This window comes from Bombina bombina, chromosome 4 (assembly GCF_027579735.1).
Source record: "Bombina bombina isolate aBomBom1 chromosome 4, aBomBom1.pri, whole genome shotgun sequence".
Taxonomy (NCBI): domain Eukaryota; kingdom Metazoa; phylum Chordata; class Amphibia; order Anura; family Bombinatoridae; genus Bombina; species Bombina bombina.
In genome coordinates, this window is record NC_069502.1 from 913,197,880 (window position 1) to 913,215,432 (window position 17,553).

At 38.0% G+C, this 17,553-nt stretch overlaps 1 protein-coding gene across 1 annotated transcript in view; it reads right to left on the minus strand.

Annotated features, from left to right (window-relative positions):
* EPM2A (EPM2A glucan phosphatase, laforin) overlaps positions 1–17,553 on the minus strand; it is a 695,864-nt gene that overhangs the window by 68,704 nt on the left and 609,607 nt on the right. Inside the window, exon 4 of the mRNA XM_053711843.1 lies at positions 11,007–11,248. Within this exon, the coding sequence (XP_053567818.1) occupies positions 11,007–11,248 (242 nt within the window). The remainder of the gene's footprint in view (positions 1–11,006; positions 11,249–17,553) is intronic.

Consider the following 17,553-nt stretch of genomic DNA (forward strand, 5'->3'; position numbering starts at 1 on the left):
CAGTCCACGGCCCGCCCTGTTTTTACGGCAGGTCTAAATTTTAATTAAACTCCAGTCACCACTGTACCCTATGGTTCCTCCTTTCTCGTATGCTTGGTCGAATGACTGAGTATGACAGGTGAGGGGAGGAGCTATATAGCAAGCTCTGCTGGGTAATTCTCTTGCAGTTTCCTGTTAGGAAGAGAAATATTCCATAAGTAATGGATGACCCGTGGACTGACTACACTACAGGAGAAAGGAATTTATCAGGTAAGCATAAATTATGTTTTTTTATTTTGTCAGGGGGATTAAATTAGGTGTAATTAGTTTAAACATCTTGTAATTTGTTTATTATTTTCTGTAATTTAGTGGGGTTTTTTTTTTGTACTTTAGATAATTTTATATAATTGTATTTAATTTAGGGAATTAATTTAATTATAGTGTAGTGTTAGGTGTAATTGTAACTTAGGTTAGGTTTTATTTTACAGGTAACTTTGTATTTATTTTAGCTAGGTAGTTATTAAATAGTTAATAACTATTTAATAACTATTGTACCTAGTTAAAATAAATACAAACTTGCCTGTAAAATAAAAAAAAACCCTAAGCTAGCTACAATGTAACTATTAGTTATATTGTAGCTATCTTAGGGTTTATTTTATAGGTAAGTATTTAGTTTTAAATAGGAATTATTTAGTTAATGATAGGAATTTTATTTAGATTTATTTAAATTATTTTTAAGTTGGGGGTGTTAGGGTTAGGGTTAGACTTAGATTTGGGGTTAATAACTTTAGTATAGTGGCGGCGACGTTGGGGGCGGCAGATTAGGGGTTAATAAATGTAGGTAGGTGTCGGCGATGTTAGGGACAGCAGATTAGGGGTTAATAATATTTAACTAATGTTTGCGAGGCGGGAGTGCGGCGGTTTAGGGGTTAATATATTTATTATAGTGGCAGCGATGTCTGGTTCGGCAGATTAGGGGTTAAAAATTATATTTTAGTGTTTGCCATGCGGGTGGGCCTCAGTTTAGGGGTTAATAGGTAGTTTATGGGTGTTAGTGTACTTTTTAGCACTTTAGTTAAGAGTTTTATGCTACAGCGTTGTAGTGTAAAACTCTTAACTACTGACTTTAAAATGCGGTACCAGTGTTGACAGGAGAGGGTCTACCACTCACTTTTTGGCAGACTCGTAATACCAGCGCTATGCAAGTCACATTGAAAAAAGAGGATACGCAATTGACGTAAGTGGATTTGCGGTATTTCCAAGTCTGGCCAAAAAAGTGAGCGGTACACCTGTACCTTCAATACTCGTAATACCAGCGGGCGTTAAAAAGCAGCGTTGGGACCGGCCAACGCTGCTTTTTAAGCCTAAAGCACAACTCGTAATCTAGCCGAATGCTTGCAGCTTCTGATTGGGTTTTTACCTATGCGTTTAACCCTTTTGTGGGACTAAATAAATATTTAGCTAGGATTAGTGATGAAGAAATTAAATTAACAAATTAGACCATGTGATTTTTGCATTAGACTTTCCCTTTCCGTGAATGAATATATATATATATATATATATATATACACAAAAATAACAAGAGTATTGCATTGAGCAATGATACTTTTTTTATTGGACTAACTATACATAATCCAATAAAAAACGTATCATTGCTCAATGCAATACTCTTGTTATTTTGAGATCTAAACCTCTGTACTAACACGGCTACTCCAATCACGTGACTCTATATATACACAAATACAAAATAATTGCCATATATGAAAGAGAAATCCTTATACTTTGTTTCATGACAAAGCCATAACACTTATGTAAAAAAATGAAGAACCCCTTCCTATGCTACAGGTCTAGAATGATTGAATGGGAAAATCTTATTGGCCAAAGGTGTATAGCCTTCTGATCTTTTCTGGAGAGTAGGGCAAACAAAAAATGTATGACTGTTGCAAGATTCAGTTAATACACTGGGGCTGATTTATCAATGTCTGGCATACATGATACGGCTGTAGAGTATCATGTCCACCAGACATCGCTGATGCCGACAGCATAAGCTGTGGGCATTTATCATTGCACAAGCAGTTTCTGGTGAAATGCTTGTGCAATACCCGCCCCCTGCAGGGGTGCTAGTATCAATCAACCCGATCATATTCGATGGGGCAGATTGATGTCCGCAGCCTCAGAGGCAGTGGATGAGTTAACAGGGGTATTTGGCCCCATTAGGGCCTGGATAAATCGGCCCCATTAAGTCTGTAAGAAAACTACGATTGTGTAGGAGCTCTTCCTTTATCATAAGAAAAATGGCATAACAATCTCAGCATATTTTGAGAATTGATCATCATAATAAAAAACTATGAGAAATTTTTCACAATAAGTTGAAACTAAAGTATATATGCTCAGTTAAACGGTTTTAAACCATATAATGTATTTACATGTGTTATAGTATAACCTCCCTAAAATAGATTTTCCTAGAAGTGAAAGTGATTTAGAAATTAGTACAATCCATTTAAAGGTCTCATTAATTAAATGGAAAACTAAAGTAACTGGATAAAAAACAAAACAAAAACATAGCCCTTTCTTTACCAAACTTAAGCCAATGTTATTTTTTTTTTTTTTTTTGTCTTTCCTACTTTATCTTTTGGAATCACTTAATGAAGCAGGGGCAATTGTAAGAAAGATATGAGCCAGTCTGCAGTTAAAAAAAAAAAGCATTTATATTTAATTATATAAATAAACATAGAAACATAGATTTTGACACAGAAACATAGTTTTGATGGCAGATTAGAAGCATAGGCCCAACAAGTCTGCCCAACATGTAATACTATTGTAGATGTATCTAGATCGTAGCATAGTCTTATGCTTATCCCAAGAATTCTTGAAGTCCCCCCCACAGCGGCTAGTTTCCATTGAGATGGTACAGTTTGGAAACAGGTGTTAACATACAAATTATCCAAAGATATGACTACATCAATGGGAAACTAGGCCGAGTGTTTGTTATCACCGCTCTAATCAAAGTTTATTTAATCAATCAATCACTATTTCTGGTTTAAAAAGTGATTCCGCAAATTACTCCTGAACCTACTACCTTCCGCTTGGCATAATGACACCTTGTCCTTGAATTTTTCTTTTTATGAAAAATACTTACAGCTTCAGTTTTAATGAAGCCCCTTAATATACTTAAAAGTTACTATAATATCACCTCTTTCCCATTCTCCCTCTAAGCTAATACATATTTAGCGTCATATAGATAGTACATACTAGATGATTTTGAAAAAAAGAAAACCGAAGTCCATCGAGTTCAACCTATACAAACAATCTAATATACTTTAAAAAAAAAAGTTTTCCAGTTGAGTTTAAATAATCCCATTTAAAAGGTGACCCCTTTTAATACAAGAAACCATATCCATGAATTCTGTTTCTAGGCAGAAATGTATCCAAACCATTTTTTAATGTATCTTGGCATTCTCCTACCTCTTTGGCAATGAGTTCCAACAATTTTATTGCTCTTACAGTGAAAAACATTTTCGCTGCAGGAGATTAAATCTCATTTTCTCAAACCTTAAATTATGACCTCTAGGTCAGAAACAATTTTCTTGTAATAAACAGATCTTTGCTATCTCTGTAGTGGGCCTTGACTATATTTATATAAAGTAATCATGGCACCTCTCAAGTGCCTGTTTTTCTAGAGAAAACACACCCAGTTGGCTAACCTCTCCTCATAGCTTAAATTCTCTATTCCCCTTATTAACTTTTTTAAAGTCTGCAATGTTCCTTTTTTTTTTTTTAGATCAGTCCCCAGGAACCTAGCCACGCCATACTCAAGGTGAGCTGTTACCAGTGATTTTATATATAGTGACAGAATTATGCTTTCCCCCCTTGATCAATGCCTTTTAATACATTCTAGTATCTTATTAGCCTTAGAAGCTGCTGCCCTGCAGTTGTGCACCCATGTTTCTAGCTTGTTATCTATTGCTACTCCCAAAGCCCTTTCCTCCCTGTTTGGCTAAGTCTAGTCATTCCCCTGCCTTTTTTTTTTTACTTCCAAAATGTAGAACCTTGCATGTCCTCCCGTATCAAATCCCATTTTTCCCTTTACTTGCCTATACTTCTAATTTTTCCAGATCCCCTTGTAACCCTACTTCTTCCTGCTTTAACCTAATGACCTTTCCCAACTTTGTATCATCTGCAAAAATAGAGATGTTGCTATTTAATCCTTGCTCCAAGTCATTAATACAAATATTAAAAAAAACAGGGCCCAGTACTGATCCCTGGGGGACTCCACTGATTACCTTTGTCCAATCTAGTATGATCTATTTACTACTACTACTAGTTGCTCCCTGTCTTTTATCCAGTTATTTATCCATGAGCTAACATTTTCAGCATATCCCAGTCCCCTTAATTTTGTACATTAATCTCTCATGTGGCACTGTATCAAACGATTTTGCAAAAAATATCACATCAACTGATTCCCCTTTATCTAAATTTTTACTTACTTCCTCATAGAATCTAATTAGATTAGTTTGACATGATCTATTTCTCATAAAACCATGGTGATTTGAACTCATCTTGTTTACACAAATATACCTATCAATATAATCCTTTATAATCCCTTCAAGTTTCTTCCCCACTATTGATGTCAGCCTAGCTGATCTATAGCTTCCAATATCAGCCCTGCATCCATTTTTGAAGAGTGGCACAATATCAGCTTTACGCCATTCTGGGGTACTATGCTTGAGGATAATGAGTCTTGAAAAATTAAGAGTAGAGGTTTGTCTATAACAGTGCTATGTTCCCGTAAAACCCTTGGGTGTATTCCATCTGGGCCTGGAGTTATTTACCTTAAGATTATCCAGTTTTTTCCTGATATCATCTAGAAATAACCCAGTTAATGGTATAGGCTGGCATGTTCTAGTTTGTTCCAAAGTACACTCCATTGGTTCCTCTCTTGTGTATACTGAAGAAAAGAATTTGTTTTAGTACCTCAGCCTTCTCCCTGTCACTATTAATCATGCTACCCTCCATGCATTTTATTGTACCTATAGTGTCCTTCTTAGATTTCTTGCCATTTATGTACTTAAAAAACCTTTTAGGGTTTGACTTAGAATCCTTTGCAATTAATCTTTCATTTTCATTTTGGCAAATTTGATTGCTTTTTTGCATGCTTTGTTACATTCTGTCATGATTCTGATCATTGCCGTGTTGCTGCGGCTCACTGAAATGTCTACCTCCTCTGCCGCGTCACGTTGCCTAGTAACATGCTGCGGTCTCTTTTTGGCACGCCTCTATTATGTCACCGGCTTTTTAAACTCCCCGGCGGGTCTTTTCCTTGTTACCCGTTTGTCGGATTGTCTTCCTGCTTCCTGACTTTGTGCTTCTTTTGTGAATTCCCTTCTATTCTGTCTGCCTTAAAGTGACTTTGACCTCTGCTTTGCCTGACCACTCTATTGGAATATCCTCTGCCTGCCTTAAAGTGACTTTGACCTCTGCATTGCCTGACCAATCTAACAAATTATCCTCTGCCTGCTATAAAGTGTTATAGACCTCTGCTTTGCCTGACCATTCTCAAACTTCTCATCAAGTATTCAGTTTCCCGTGGTCCTGCATTATTTGTGAGTACTCAGTTTTCCTTTTTTTCCCACATACTAACTTTTTCTTTCCTGAGTGGGTCACGTCCTGGGTTTTTCTCAGTGTGCTAGCCTGTGTATAAATTATCACTCTAGCAATTGGGCCTAATCCTGGACTGATTCTATACGGCTGACACATTCCTTATAAATATAGTATGTTGAGACAGCACTATTTTCTAAGAATAATTTAATTGCCCTAAGTTTTTTCCTAATTTCTCTTAACACATTTTTATTTAGCCACATTGGCTTGGATTTATTTATTTTACTTTTATAACCATATGGTATGGGTTGATATGTATATTTATTTAACAAAGTTTTAAATGTTATCCATTTAACCTCTGTATTTTTATTAGAGAATACTTTGTCCCAATTTATGTTATGTCTGCAATTTAATTTTTATTGTTTTAAAAGATAGATAATCCCTTTATTACCCATTCCCCAGTTTTTCATAATCAGCAGTTATATTAATATACTTTTTACCTCTGTAATTACCTTGTATCTAAGCATTTTCTGACAGCCCCTGATCACATGACTTTTTATTTATTATCTATTGACTTACATTTAGTACTGTGTTGTGCTAAATCTTAAATAACTCTTTGGGCGTGAACACAATGTTATCTATATGGTCCACATGAACTGGCAGTCTCTTGTTGTGAAAAGCAAATAAAAAAGTATGTGATAAGAGGCTGTCTACAGTGGTTTAGAAACAGGCAGAAATTCGTAAATCTGCCCCTCTATCTGTATGTTTGATAGCACTAAATCCAATATAGCTTTATTCCTAATTGGCTCCTCTATTAATTGTGACAATTAAAAAAAAATATCTATCTCACTTAGCTGAATTACTAGTTTCATTAGCCCAGTTTATATCAGGGTAGTTTAAATCTCCCATAATTACAGCTCTGTAATTAGCAGCCTTTTCTATTTGCATTAGTAGTTGAGTCTATTTGTAGCATGTTCCTAGTAATATTTTTTTTAGTATTTGTTTCCCCCACTCCTTATTTCAACTCACAGGGTCTCTACATTGTCACCTGTATCATCATAAATATCTTCCCTTATTGTAGGTTTAAGGTTAGGTTCATAGACTTTCTGTTCTTTTGTGTTCTGACGGATCCTTCCCCCCTTTGCCTAGTTTAAAAGATTCTCTAAGCGTGCTACCATCCTCTCCACAAACACACCTGCACCCATGTCATTCAGGTGCAATCCATCCTTACTGTACAAATTGTACCCAAGTGAAAGTCAACCCAGTGCTCTAAAAAGTCAAACCCCTTATTTTTACACCATGTTTTAACCATGAATAACTGATCTTAGCTCTTTCTACCTTACTGAGTTAGCAAATGGCACTGGCAATATCTCCGAAAATATTACCTTGGATGTCCTTGCTTTAAGCTTGCTACCTAACTTCCTGAAGTTTTTTTTTTTAGGACACTCCATCTCCCGCTGATTCCTTCATTAGTACCAATATGCAACATGACTGATGGATCAGACACACATCTCTTTCAACAATCTATCAATACGCTCCATAATATGCCTAACACGAGCCCCTAGAAGACAGCAAACTATTCTATTTAAGGGGTCAACCTTCCTAATAATATCTGCCTCAGGCCCTGACTTGTATGCCCCCTACCATGACAGAAGGACTGTTAACTATAGTATGCCCTGCTCCCATGTCTGAAGGAAAACCCACTATAGCATGCTCCTCTTCCATTACTAAAGACTGTTCACTATACTAGGCAAAACAGCCAACTCTGCCACTGCCACCTCTGAACTGATATCCCCAACATCTTCACTTAATCTGCAAATCTGTTGGGGTGTACCAGCTCAGAACTGGCCTGTCTATTCCGCTTATCATTACTTCGCCCTCTAACTGTTACCCAGCTACATTCTGGAGTCTCCCCATCTGAATCCTCCCCATTCCCACTGTTAGAACTATTAACAACCAGCTGAGTCATATCCATTTCCCTTTCAAGTGTCTAAATTTCATGCAGTGTTGCAATTGGTTCCTCTAGAACAGCGGTCGCCAACCAGTAGTCCGTGGACCACTGGTGGTCCACAAGAAGATGTTGGTGGTCCTTGACACCATCAAGCAGGATTAATTTGATGGTGTCACCCCGTTGCGCCGCAACTCCCTACAGTGCCTGGCTGGATATCAGTAAGAAACCGACGGAGGAGTTGTTACAATCACCCTATGCACGTTTCAGAGTATTGCGCAACTTGCGTAGCTAGATTGTATTTTGAACTCCTCCCACCCGGCACGCTGCTCAGAGGAAGATGTTTCCATTCTAAAGCCAGCAGAGGTTGGTACGGTCTTGGCTTGAAATAGTGTAATTAAACTATATAAAAAATAAAATCTTAAAAAAAAATGTCTCTCTTATATTTCATTTATTTTCTTCCCTTCACCTGTCTCTTTGTAGTAGTTTTCCTAATTCCTTCAGATGGACTTACATCACTGTTTGTCTTCCTCCCCTCCATCTTCTTCTTTTTTTTTTTATTAAATAATTAATTATTTTTTATTCTAATCATTTTATTCCACCTGAATTCCAGTAATTGCCATACAGCAGATCAGCCATATCCCACCAGTATTATAGTAAACCCCAGTAACTTCAGTCATAGTTAGCTCACATTCATATTGAGAGCTTTCTGATATAAACATAATTTATGACTCCAATGTCTGTCCATGATCATAAGTAGTTTTGCATAATTCCTAACTGGAGAGGTAACTTGGAAGTCTTGTGGTCCTTTTAAACATAATTATTTTTCCCACTTCTGCCTCTCTGTTTCCAGCTTAAAAGTTGGCACTCACCCTTCATCTGTCATTTTGAAGTATTCTATCAGTTCTGTCATTCAATTAGTTAATTCCAAAAAATAATTCTTTAAAATGTGTAAATATATACATTATGTAAATTTAGCTATGGTTATACTAGTTATGTACTGTATGTGTGTGTGTATATATGTGTTTATATATATATATATATATATGTGTTTATAGATGCAGTGAAAAATAAGCACTCACTGGACTTTAGCCAACTGTGTAAACAAATAATATTTATTGTGACGTTTCAGGACACCAAACAGTCCCTTCTTCTGACAAAAGAAGAAGGGACTGTTTGGTGTCCCGAAACGTCACAATAAATATTATTTGTTTACACAGTTGGCTAAAGTCCAGTGAGTGCTTATTTTTCACTGCATCTTTGGATATCTGCTACAGCACCCTGGCAATTGAATATGGATGGTGAGAGTGCATGCACCTACAAACTGAATATGTGTGTTTATATATATGCGTATGTATATATATATATATATATATATATATATATATATATATATAAAATTCATGTTAGTGGTCCACAGGATTCAAAATTGTGAGTTTAGTGGTCCCTGAAGTCCGAAAGGTTGGCGACCCCTGCTCTAGAACAGCGGTTCCCAACCACGCAGCAGACCAGTTGGGGGTACGTGAAAATATTGTTGGTAATGGTGGAACCACACACAATGGACTTATATTTGCACGCCCCCTTTAAATTCATAACGAGTGACTTTATTTTTGATCTACTTGGGATTCTATCTACGGATCGGCTACTGCTGTGTTTTGGGCTAGAGGTGATTAGGAGCTGGTGTGGCACACATGGCTTGGACCGGGTTGACTCATTGGGGTTTTTGGAGTCAGGTGGTAAGGAAGTGTGAAAAAGAGGAAGCAGAGTTTACTGACGGAGACAGTCCTGGAACCAAGTACTTACTCGAAGCTCTGGTAAGAGTTTACCTTCACAATGCACTCCATTTGATTCTGCCTTCGCTTCTTTGAATTATGTAATACTGTCATAAATGTAAACTATGAATCAGGTGCGTTTAATAAGACACATAGTGTCGAGGCATGGTGATAGGGGCATCCCCTATTTGTGTTTTAACCAATAGGAAAAGTTTTAACAAGTTAAAAGTCCGAATGAGACAAAGGACTGCAGCTATGATTACGACTACACGGCCGAAACGCGTCAGCAGGTCAAGGGGACCCCCCATCACCATTCCGACTTTGCTGCTGAAGGATTACAAATTTGTTTTTACCTTGGATGAGAATAAGAGCTAAGTTTAATTATACGTTTTTGAGTGCTCCTGGTGGAATTTGTTTTTTCTGAATTTGTAATTGGTTAGGAGTGAGCACCATGACAGCGTATCACTGATCCAGAAAAGACAACCACTCCACACGGTCTACATGTGATCGGAGCTGCATGACGTCACCCGCCGAGTGAACAAAAAAAACCAAGGAAGTGGAGATGGACCGGCTTGAGCGAAATCGCCGCTCATTCAAAGAAACCACTCAGGATTGTTTTTCACATAGGCGGGGAGAGGTGTGTATAGCCACAAGTGAACCCGGAGATCCGTCTGCCTGTAAGTAAGTCTCCTGAAATACAGAGTTGTCAGAGGGTTAAAGGGTGCTCTGCTAAGACATTTCAATATCTCGTGGGAGAGTTTGGTAAGATTTCCTGTTAAAGAATATTATTACAACAGGAGTAGGTGCTAATCATCTGTTTGATGGAGAGAAATCACACAAATATATTGTGGTCTTTTTTGAGCACTATATTGTAATGCATGTGTCTCCTTCATATCCAGAACCCTGCATAGCTAGAAAAAAAAAATCCTCAGGCGAAAATGTGCCTTTATAAAATTATTTGAGAGACCTTGACATACTGGCAAGACGTATTAGATAATCTCATCTGAGTTTAGAGCTCATCGTGCCCTAAATCATCATACATGACACCTCTTACTGGAAAACTCCCCTTAAAGGATCACCCCCCAACAACCCCCTTAAAATGTCTCCTTTTAATACCCCAACACCTAACCCTTTAACACCTAAATGTAAAAAACAAATCCCCCCCCCAAAAAAATAAAATAAATAAATAAATTAAGTGATTGGGGAGTAATAGGGCAACAGTGAAGGAAGTTGGAAATTAGTAAGCTTAAAATAGGACGGATCATATAGGAGGGACAGAATTAAGGAGGTCTGCATATCATTTAACAGGATCCCTTAGGAGTTGTGGGGCTTACAAAATGAAAGAACCACGTGATAATGATGGGCAAGGTTGTGGGGCCACACTGCAGTTAAAATAATTAACAGGTAGGTTAGCGGTTATTAAAAGTTGACTGGGTCATGAATACTGGGCTATAACACTGGTACCTATATTAAATATGTTCCAGTGTTATAGTGACTTCATATCCAGTTAGTCATAAAAATGACTGGAACATAACTTACAGTTGCTATAATTGTGTAGGTATATTATGATCTGTATAAGTGGAGCCACTGAACAACATTTTTATTGTTGCATTTTTATTTTTTTGCAGCTGATTTTTCATATGGCTCAACTGAGATATATGCCTTAGTCATAGCAATCATGTTATATGTGGTAAAAGTTTGGCTTATACCTTCTGTACTCATGTCTGGAGTTGGGATCCATATGTACACCAGGCCAGCATCTTTATACACCCTGATCATTGTTTCTGCAGTCATGGGCTCAGCATAGGGGTTGCATCCCCTTGAATTCTGGATAACATCCCACTCTGTCTGAAAGTTCAGTACAGCTGTTACTCCAAGTTCATGCTTTAATTTGATAGTCACATGCTCAATTTGTCGAGGGCAGCTTCCCAGCCAGACATTTGGCAGAATCCTAAAACAAATAACTTTTTTTTTAAAAAAATCTAAAGGCCAATGGAAGATTTCAAACATGAGTCTGACACACAAATTAATTTATGCTTTATCAAATAAAATATAGAACAAAATAAAAACTATAGTGCTTTATCTGAACATGGACAGATGCCATATCTATTTATTAAAAAAACAACACAATAAAAAACAAAAACAATTAATGTACCGCTTCATAATTCTTTTTAATCATTTTATAGTAGCAGATTTTCATAATAGTGATTCAAACAATAAAATGATCAGCGTCAATTCTCAGTGGTGCTGTAACACCTTCAAGCTTTAATTTAGCACTCAAATTCTTATATGTGCAGAAAAAGCTTCACACACTGAAATAGGTGTGAATGAGGTACTTAGAAGAATGTGCGTGTTAGCAATGTTTTTTATTATTGTTTTATTGTATAAATCTTCATTACATTGTCCTAATAATACAAATAAAGATATACTGAAATACAGACAATAACATAAATCAACAAAAATAATAAGACATATGCATGAGCCCAAATCCAAGGAACTGTCTGTTGACGCATTTCTTTTCTGTCTTCTACTGCCCCGACCTTTAATCCCCTCTGATCACCCTTCTCCCCTCCCTCTCTCTCACTCTCTTCATTCTTATCTTTTCTCAAATTATTTTAATAGTTAATTCAAAATATAAATAAGAATATATGAAAGTATATGAGAGCCCAAAAAAAGAAAAAATACAAAGCATACAACCCCTAAGCTCCCCCAATCTTATGCCTATTTTGCATGAGGGCAATGAGTTCCAGAGAAAAAAAAAAACAAGAAAAAAGAAACAATAGATTTGTTAACGCCCCTCTTCGTTGGCATGATGAGAGTCCATAACATGCTGGATATATTTCCCGCCACTAGAAGGAGGTCAAGAACCAACACAAGAGCTCCCACCTCCCCTCCCCACACAGTTTACATATAGCCGGGAAAAGGAGAAACAGAAAAAATAGGAAAGACAGAAAGCAGGGTTAAGAGGGGGCAAATAAGAACTGTTACCCATATAGAATAAACCTGGCGGGTCCTATGGACTCTCATCATCCCCCAAAAAAGAGATTTATCAGTAAGTATAAATTCTGTTTTCTTTCATATGATAAAGAGAGTCCATAGGTGTCTATAACATGTGGCATACAATACCCAAGCTGAGAGTCCACGTTAAGGATGGGTGGGACAAAAACATGGCAGTTCCTATTTGCTGTTTACTGCAGCCTGTAGGACTTTACTGCCAAAAGCAGCTTTGGAGGAAACATAAATATCAAAATGATAAAATTTAGAAAACAGAATTTATGTTTACCTGATAAATTTCTTTCTCCAACGGTGTGTCCGGTCCACGGCTTCATCCTTACTTGTGGGATATTCTCTTCCCCTACAGGAAATGGCAAAGAGAGCACCCAGCAAGAGCTGTCCATATAGCCCCCCCCTCTGGCTCCGCCCCCCGGTCATTCGACCGACGGTTAGGAGAAAAAGAAGAAACTATAGGGTGCCGTGGTGACTGTAGTGTATAAAGAAAGAAATTTTTCAAACCTGATTAAAAACCAGGACGGGCCGTGGACCGGACACACTGTTGGAGAAAGAAATTTATCAGGTAAACATAAATTCTGTTTTCTCCAACATTGGTGTGTCCGGTCCACGGCTTCATCCTTACTTGTGGGAACCAATACCAAAGCTTTAGGACACGGATGAAGGGAGGGAGCAAACCAGGTTACCTAAACGGAAGGCACCACGGCTTGCAAAACCTTTCTCCAAAAAATAGCCTCCGAAGAAGCATAAGTATCGAATTTGTAAAATTTGTCAAAAGTATGCAGAGAAGACCAAGTCGCTGCCTTACAGATCTGATCAACAGAAGCCTCGTTCTTGAAGGCCCATGTGGAAGCCACAGCTCTAGTAGAATGAGCTGTAATTTGTTCAGGAGGCTGCCATCCGGCAGTCTCATAAGCCAATCGGATGATGCTTTTCAGCCAAAAAGAAAGAGAGGTAGCAGTAGCTTTCTGCCCTCTCCTCTTACCAGAATACACAACAAACAAGGATGATGTCTGTCTGAAATCCTTTGTTGCTTCTAAATAAAACTTTAAAGCACGGACCACATCTAGATTGTGTAACAAGCGTTCCTTCTTTGAAACTGGATTCGGACACAGAGAAGGAACAACAATTTCCTGGTTAATATTCTTGTTGGAAACGACCTTTGGAAGAAAACCAGGCTTGGTACGTAAAACTACCTTTTCTTTCATGTAATTAGCAAGAGTCCATGAGCTAGTGACGTATGGGATATACATTCCTACCAGGAGGGGCAAAGTTTCCCAAACCTCAAAATGCCTATAAATACACCCCTCACCACACCCACAATTCAGTTTTACAAACTTTGCCTCCTATGGAGGTGGTGAAGTAAGTTTGTGCTAGATTCTACGTTGATATGCGCTCCGCAGCAAGTTGGAGCCCGGTTTTCCTCTCAGCGTGCAGTGAATGTCAGAGGGATGTGAGGAGAGTATTGCCTATTTGAATGCAGTGATCTCCTTCTACGGGGTCTATTTCATAGGTTCTCTGTTATCGGTCGTAGAGATTCATCTCTTACCTCCCTTTTCAGATCGACGATATACTCTTATTTATATACCATTACCTCTGCTGATTTTCATTTCAGTACTGGTTTGGCTTTCTACAAACATGTAGATGAGTGTCCTGGGGTAAGTAAATCTTATTTTCTGTGACACTCTAAGCTATGGTTGGGCACTTTATTTATAAAGTTCTAAATATATGTATTCAAACATTTATTTGCCTTGACTCAGGATGTTCAACATTCCTTATTTTCAGACAGTCAGTTTCATATTTGGGATAATGCATTTGAATCAATCTTTTTTTCTTACCTTAAAATTTGACTCTTTTTTTCCCTGTGGGCTGAAAATGCTTCATTTTATTGCGTCATTCTTGGCGCGGACTTTTTTGGCGCAAAAAATCTTTTCTGTTTCCGGCGTCATACGTGTCGCCGGAAGTTGCGTCATTTTTGACGTCCTTTTGCGCCAAAAATGTCGGCGTTCCGGATGTGGCGTCATTTTTGGCGCCAAAAAGCATTTAGGTGCCAAATAATGTGGGCGTCTTATTTGGCGCTAAAAAATATGGGCGTCGCTTTTGTCTCCACATTATTTCAGTCTCATTTTTTCTTTGCTTCTGGTTACTAGAAGCTTGTTTATTGGCATTTTTTCCCATTCCTGAAACTGTCATTTAAGGAATTTGATCAATTTTGCTTTATATGTTGTTTTTTCTCTTACATATTGCAAGATGTCTCACGTTGCATCTGAGTCAAAAGATACTTCAGGAAAATCGCTGTCTAGTGCTGGAACTACCAAAGCTAAGTGTATCTGCTGTAAACTTTTGGTAGCTATTCCTCCGGCTGTTGTTTGTATTAATTGTCATGACAAACTTGTTAAAGCTGATAATATTTCCTTTAGTAATGTGCCATTGCCTGTTGCAGTTCCTTCAACATCTAAGGTGCAGAATGTTCCTGATAATATAAGAGATTTTGTTTCTGAATCCATCAAGAAGGCTATGTCTGTTATTTCTCCTTCTAGTAAACATAAAAAATCTTTTAAAACTTCTCTCTCTACAGATGAATTTTTAAATGAACATCATCATTCTGATTCTGATGACTCTTCTGGTTCAGAGGATTCTGTCTCAGAGATTGATGCTGATAAATCTTCATATTTATTTAAAATGGAATTTATTCGTTCTTTACTTAAAGAAGTACTAATTGCTTTAGAAATAGAGGATTCTGGTCCTCTTGATACTAATTCTAAACATTTAGATAAGGTATTTAAATCTCCTGTGGTTATTCCAGAAGTTTTTCCTGTTCCTAATGCTATTTCTGAAGTAATTTCCAGAGAATGGGATAAATTGGGTAATTCATTTACTCCTTCTAAACGTTTTAAGCAATTATATCCTGTGCCGTCTGACAGATTAGAATTTTGGGACAAAATCCCTAAAGTTGATGGGGCTATTTCTACCCTTGCTAAACGTACTACTATTCCTACGTCAGATGGTACTTCGTTTAAGGATCCTTTAGATAGGAAAATTGAATCCTTTCTAAGAAAAGCTTATCTGTGTTCAGGTAATCTTCTTAGACCTGCTATATCATTGGCTGATGTTGCTGCAGCCTCAACTTTTTGGTTGGAGACTTTAGCGCAACAAGTAACAGATCATGATTCTCATAATATTATTATTCTTCTTCAGCATGCTAATAATTTTATCTGTGATGCCATTTTTGATATTATCAGAGTTGATGTCAGGTTTATGTCTCTAGCTATTTTAGCTAGAAGAGCTTTATGGCTTAAAACTTGGAATGCTGATATGGCTTCTAAATCAACTCTACTTTCCATTTCTTTCCAGGGTAACAAATTATTTGGTTCTCAGTTGGATTCTATTATCTCAACTGTTACTGGTGGGAAAGGAACTTTTTTACCACAGGATAAAAAATCTAAGGGTAAAAACAGGGCTAACAATCGTTTTCGTTCCTTTCGTTTCAACAAAGAACAAAAGCCTGATCATTCATCCTCAGGAGCAGTTTCAGTTTGGAAACCATCTCCAGTCTGGAATAAATCCAAGCCTTCTAGAAAGGCAAAGCCTGCTTCTAAGTCCACATGAAGGTGCGGCCCTCATTCCAGCTCAGCTGGTAGGGGGCAGGTTACGTTTTTTCAAAGAAATTTGGATCAATTCTGTTCACAATCTTTGGATTCAGAACATTGTTTCAGAAGGGTACAGAATTGGTTTCAAGATGAGACCTCCTGCAAAGAGATTTTTTCTTTCCCGTGTCCCAGTAAATCCAGTGAAAGCTCAAGCATTTCTGAATTGTGTTTCAGATCTAGAGTTGGCTGGAGTAATTATGCCAGTTCCAGTTCTGGAACAGGGGATGGGGTTTTATTCGAATCTCTTCATTGTACCAAAGAAGTAGAATTCCTTCAGACCAGTTCTGGATCTAAAAATATTGAATCGTTATATAAGGATACCAACGTTCAAAATGGTAACTGTAAGGACTATCTTGCCTTTTGTTCAGCAAGGGCATAATATGTCCACAATAGATTTACAGGATGCATATCTGCATATTCCGATTCATCCAGATCATTATCAGTTCCTGAGATTCTCTTTTCTGGACAAGCATTACCAGTTTGTGGCTCTGCCGTTTGGCCTAGCTACAGCTCCAAGAATTTTTACAAAGGTTCTCGGTGCCCTTCTGTCTGTAATCAGAGAACAGGGTATTGTGGTATTTCCTTATTTGGACGATATCTTGGTACTTGCTCAGTCTTTACATTTAGCAGAATCTCATACGAATCGACTTGTGTTGTTTCTTCAAGATCATGGTTGGAGGATCAATTCACCAAAAAGTTCATTGATTCCTCAGACAAGGGTAACCTTTCTGGGTTTCCAGATAGATTCAGTGTCCATGACTCTGTCTTTAACAGACAAGAGACGTCTAAAATTGATTTCAGCTTGTCGAAACCTTCAGTCACAATCATTCCCTTCGGTAGCCTTATGCATGGAAATTCTAGGTCTTATGACTGCTGCATCGGACGCGATCCCCTTTGCTCGTTTTCACATGCGACCTCTTCAGCTCTGTATGCTGAATCAATGGTGCAAGGATTACACAAAGATATCTCAATTAATATCTTTAAAACCGATTGTACGACACTCTCTAACGTGGTGGACAGATCACCATCGTTTAATTCAGGGGGCTTCTTTTGTGCTTCCGACCTGGACTGTAATTTCAACAGATGCAAGTCTCACAGGTTGGGGAGCTGTGTGGGGATCTCTGACGGCACAAGGAGTTTGGGAATCTCAGGAGGTGAGATTACCGATCAATATTTTGGAACTCCGTGCAATTTTCAGAGCTCTTCAGTCTTGGCTTCTTCTGAAGAGAGAATCGTTCATTTGTTTTCAGACAGACAATGTCACAACGATGGCATACATCAATCATCAAGGAGGGACTCACAGTCCTCTGGCTATGAAAGAAGTATCTCGAATTCTGGTTTGGGCGGAATCCAGCTCCTGTCTAATCTCTGCGGTTCATATTCCAGGTATAGACAATTGGGAAGCGGATTATCTCAGTCGCCAAACGTTGCATCCGGGCGAATGGTCTCTTCACCCAGAGGTATTTCTTCAGATTGTTCAAATGTGGGAGCTTCCAGAAATAGATCTGATGGCGTCTCATCTAAACAAGAAACTTCCCAGGTATCTGTCCAGATCCCGGGATCCTCAGGCGGAAGCAGTGGATGCATTATCACTTCC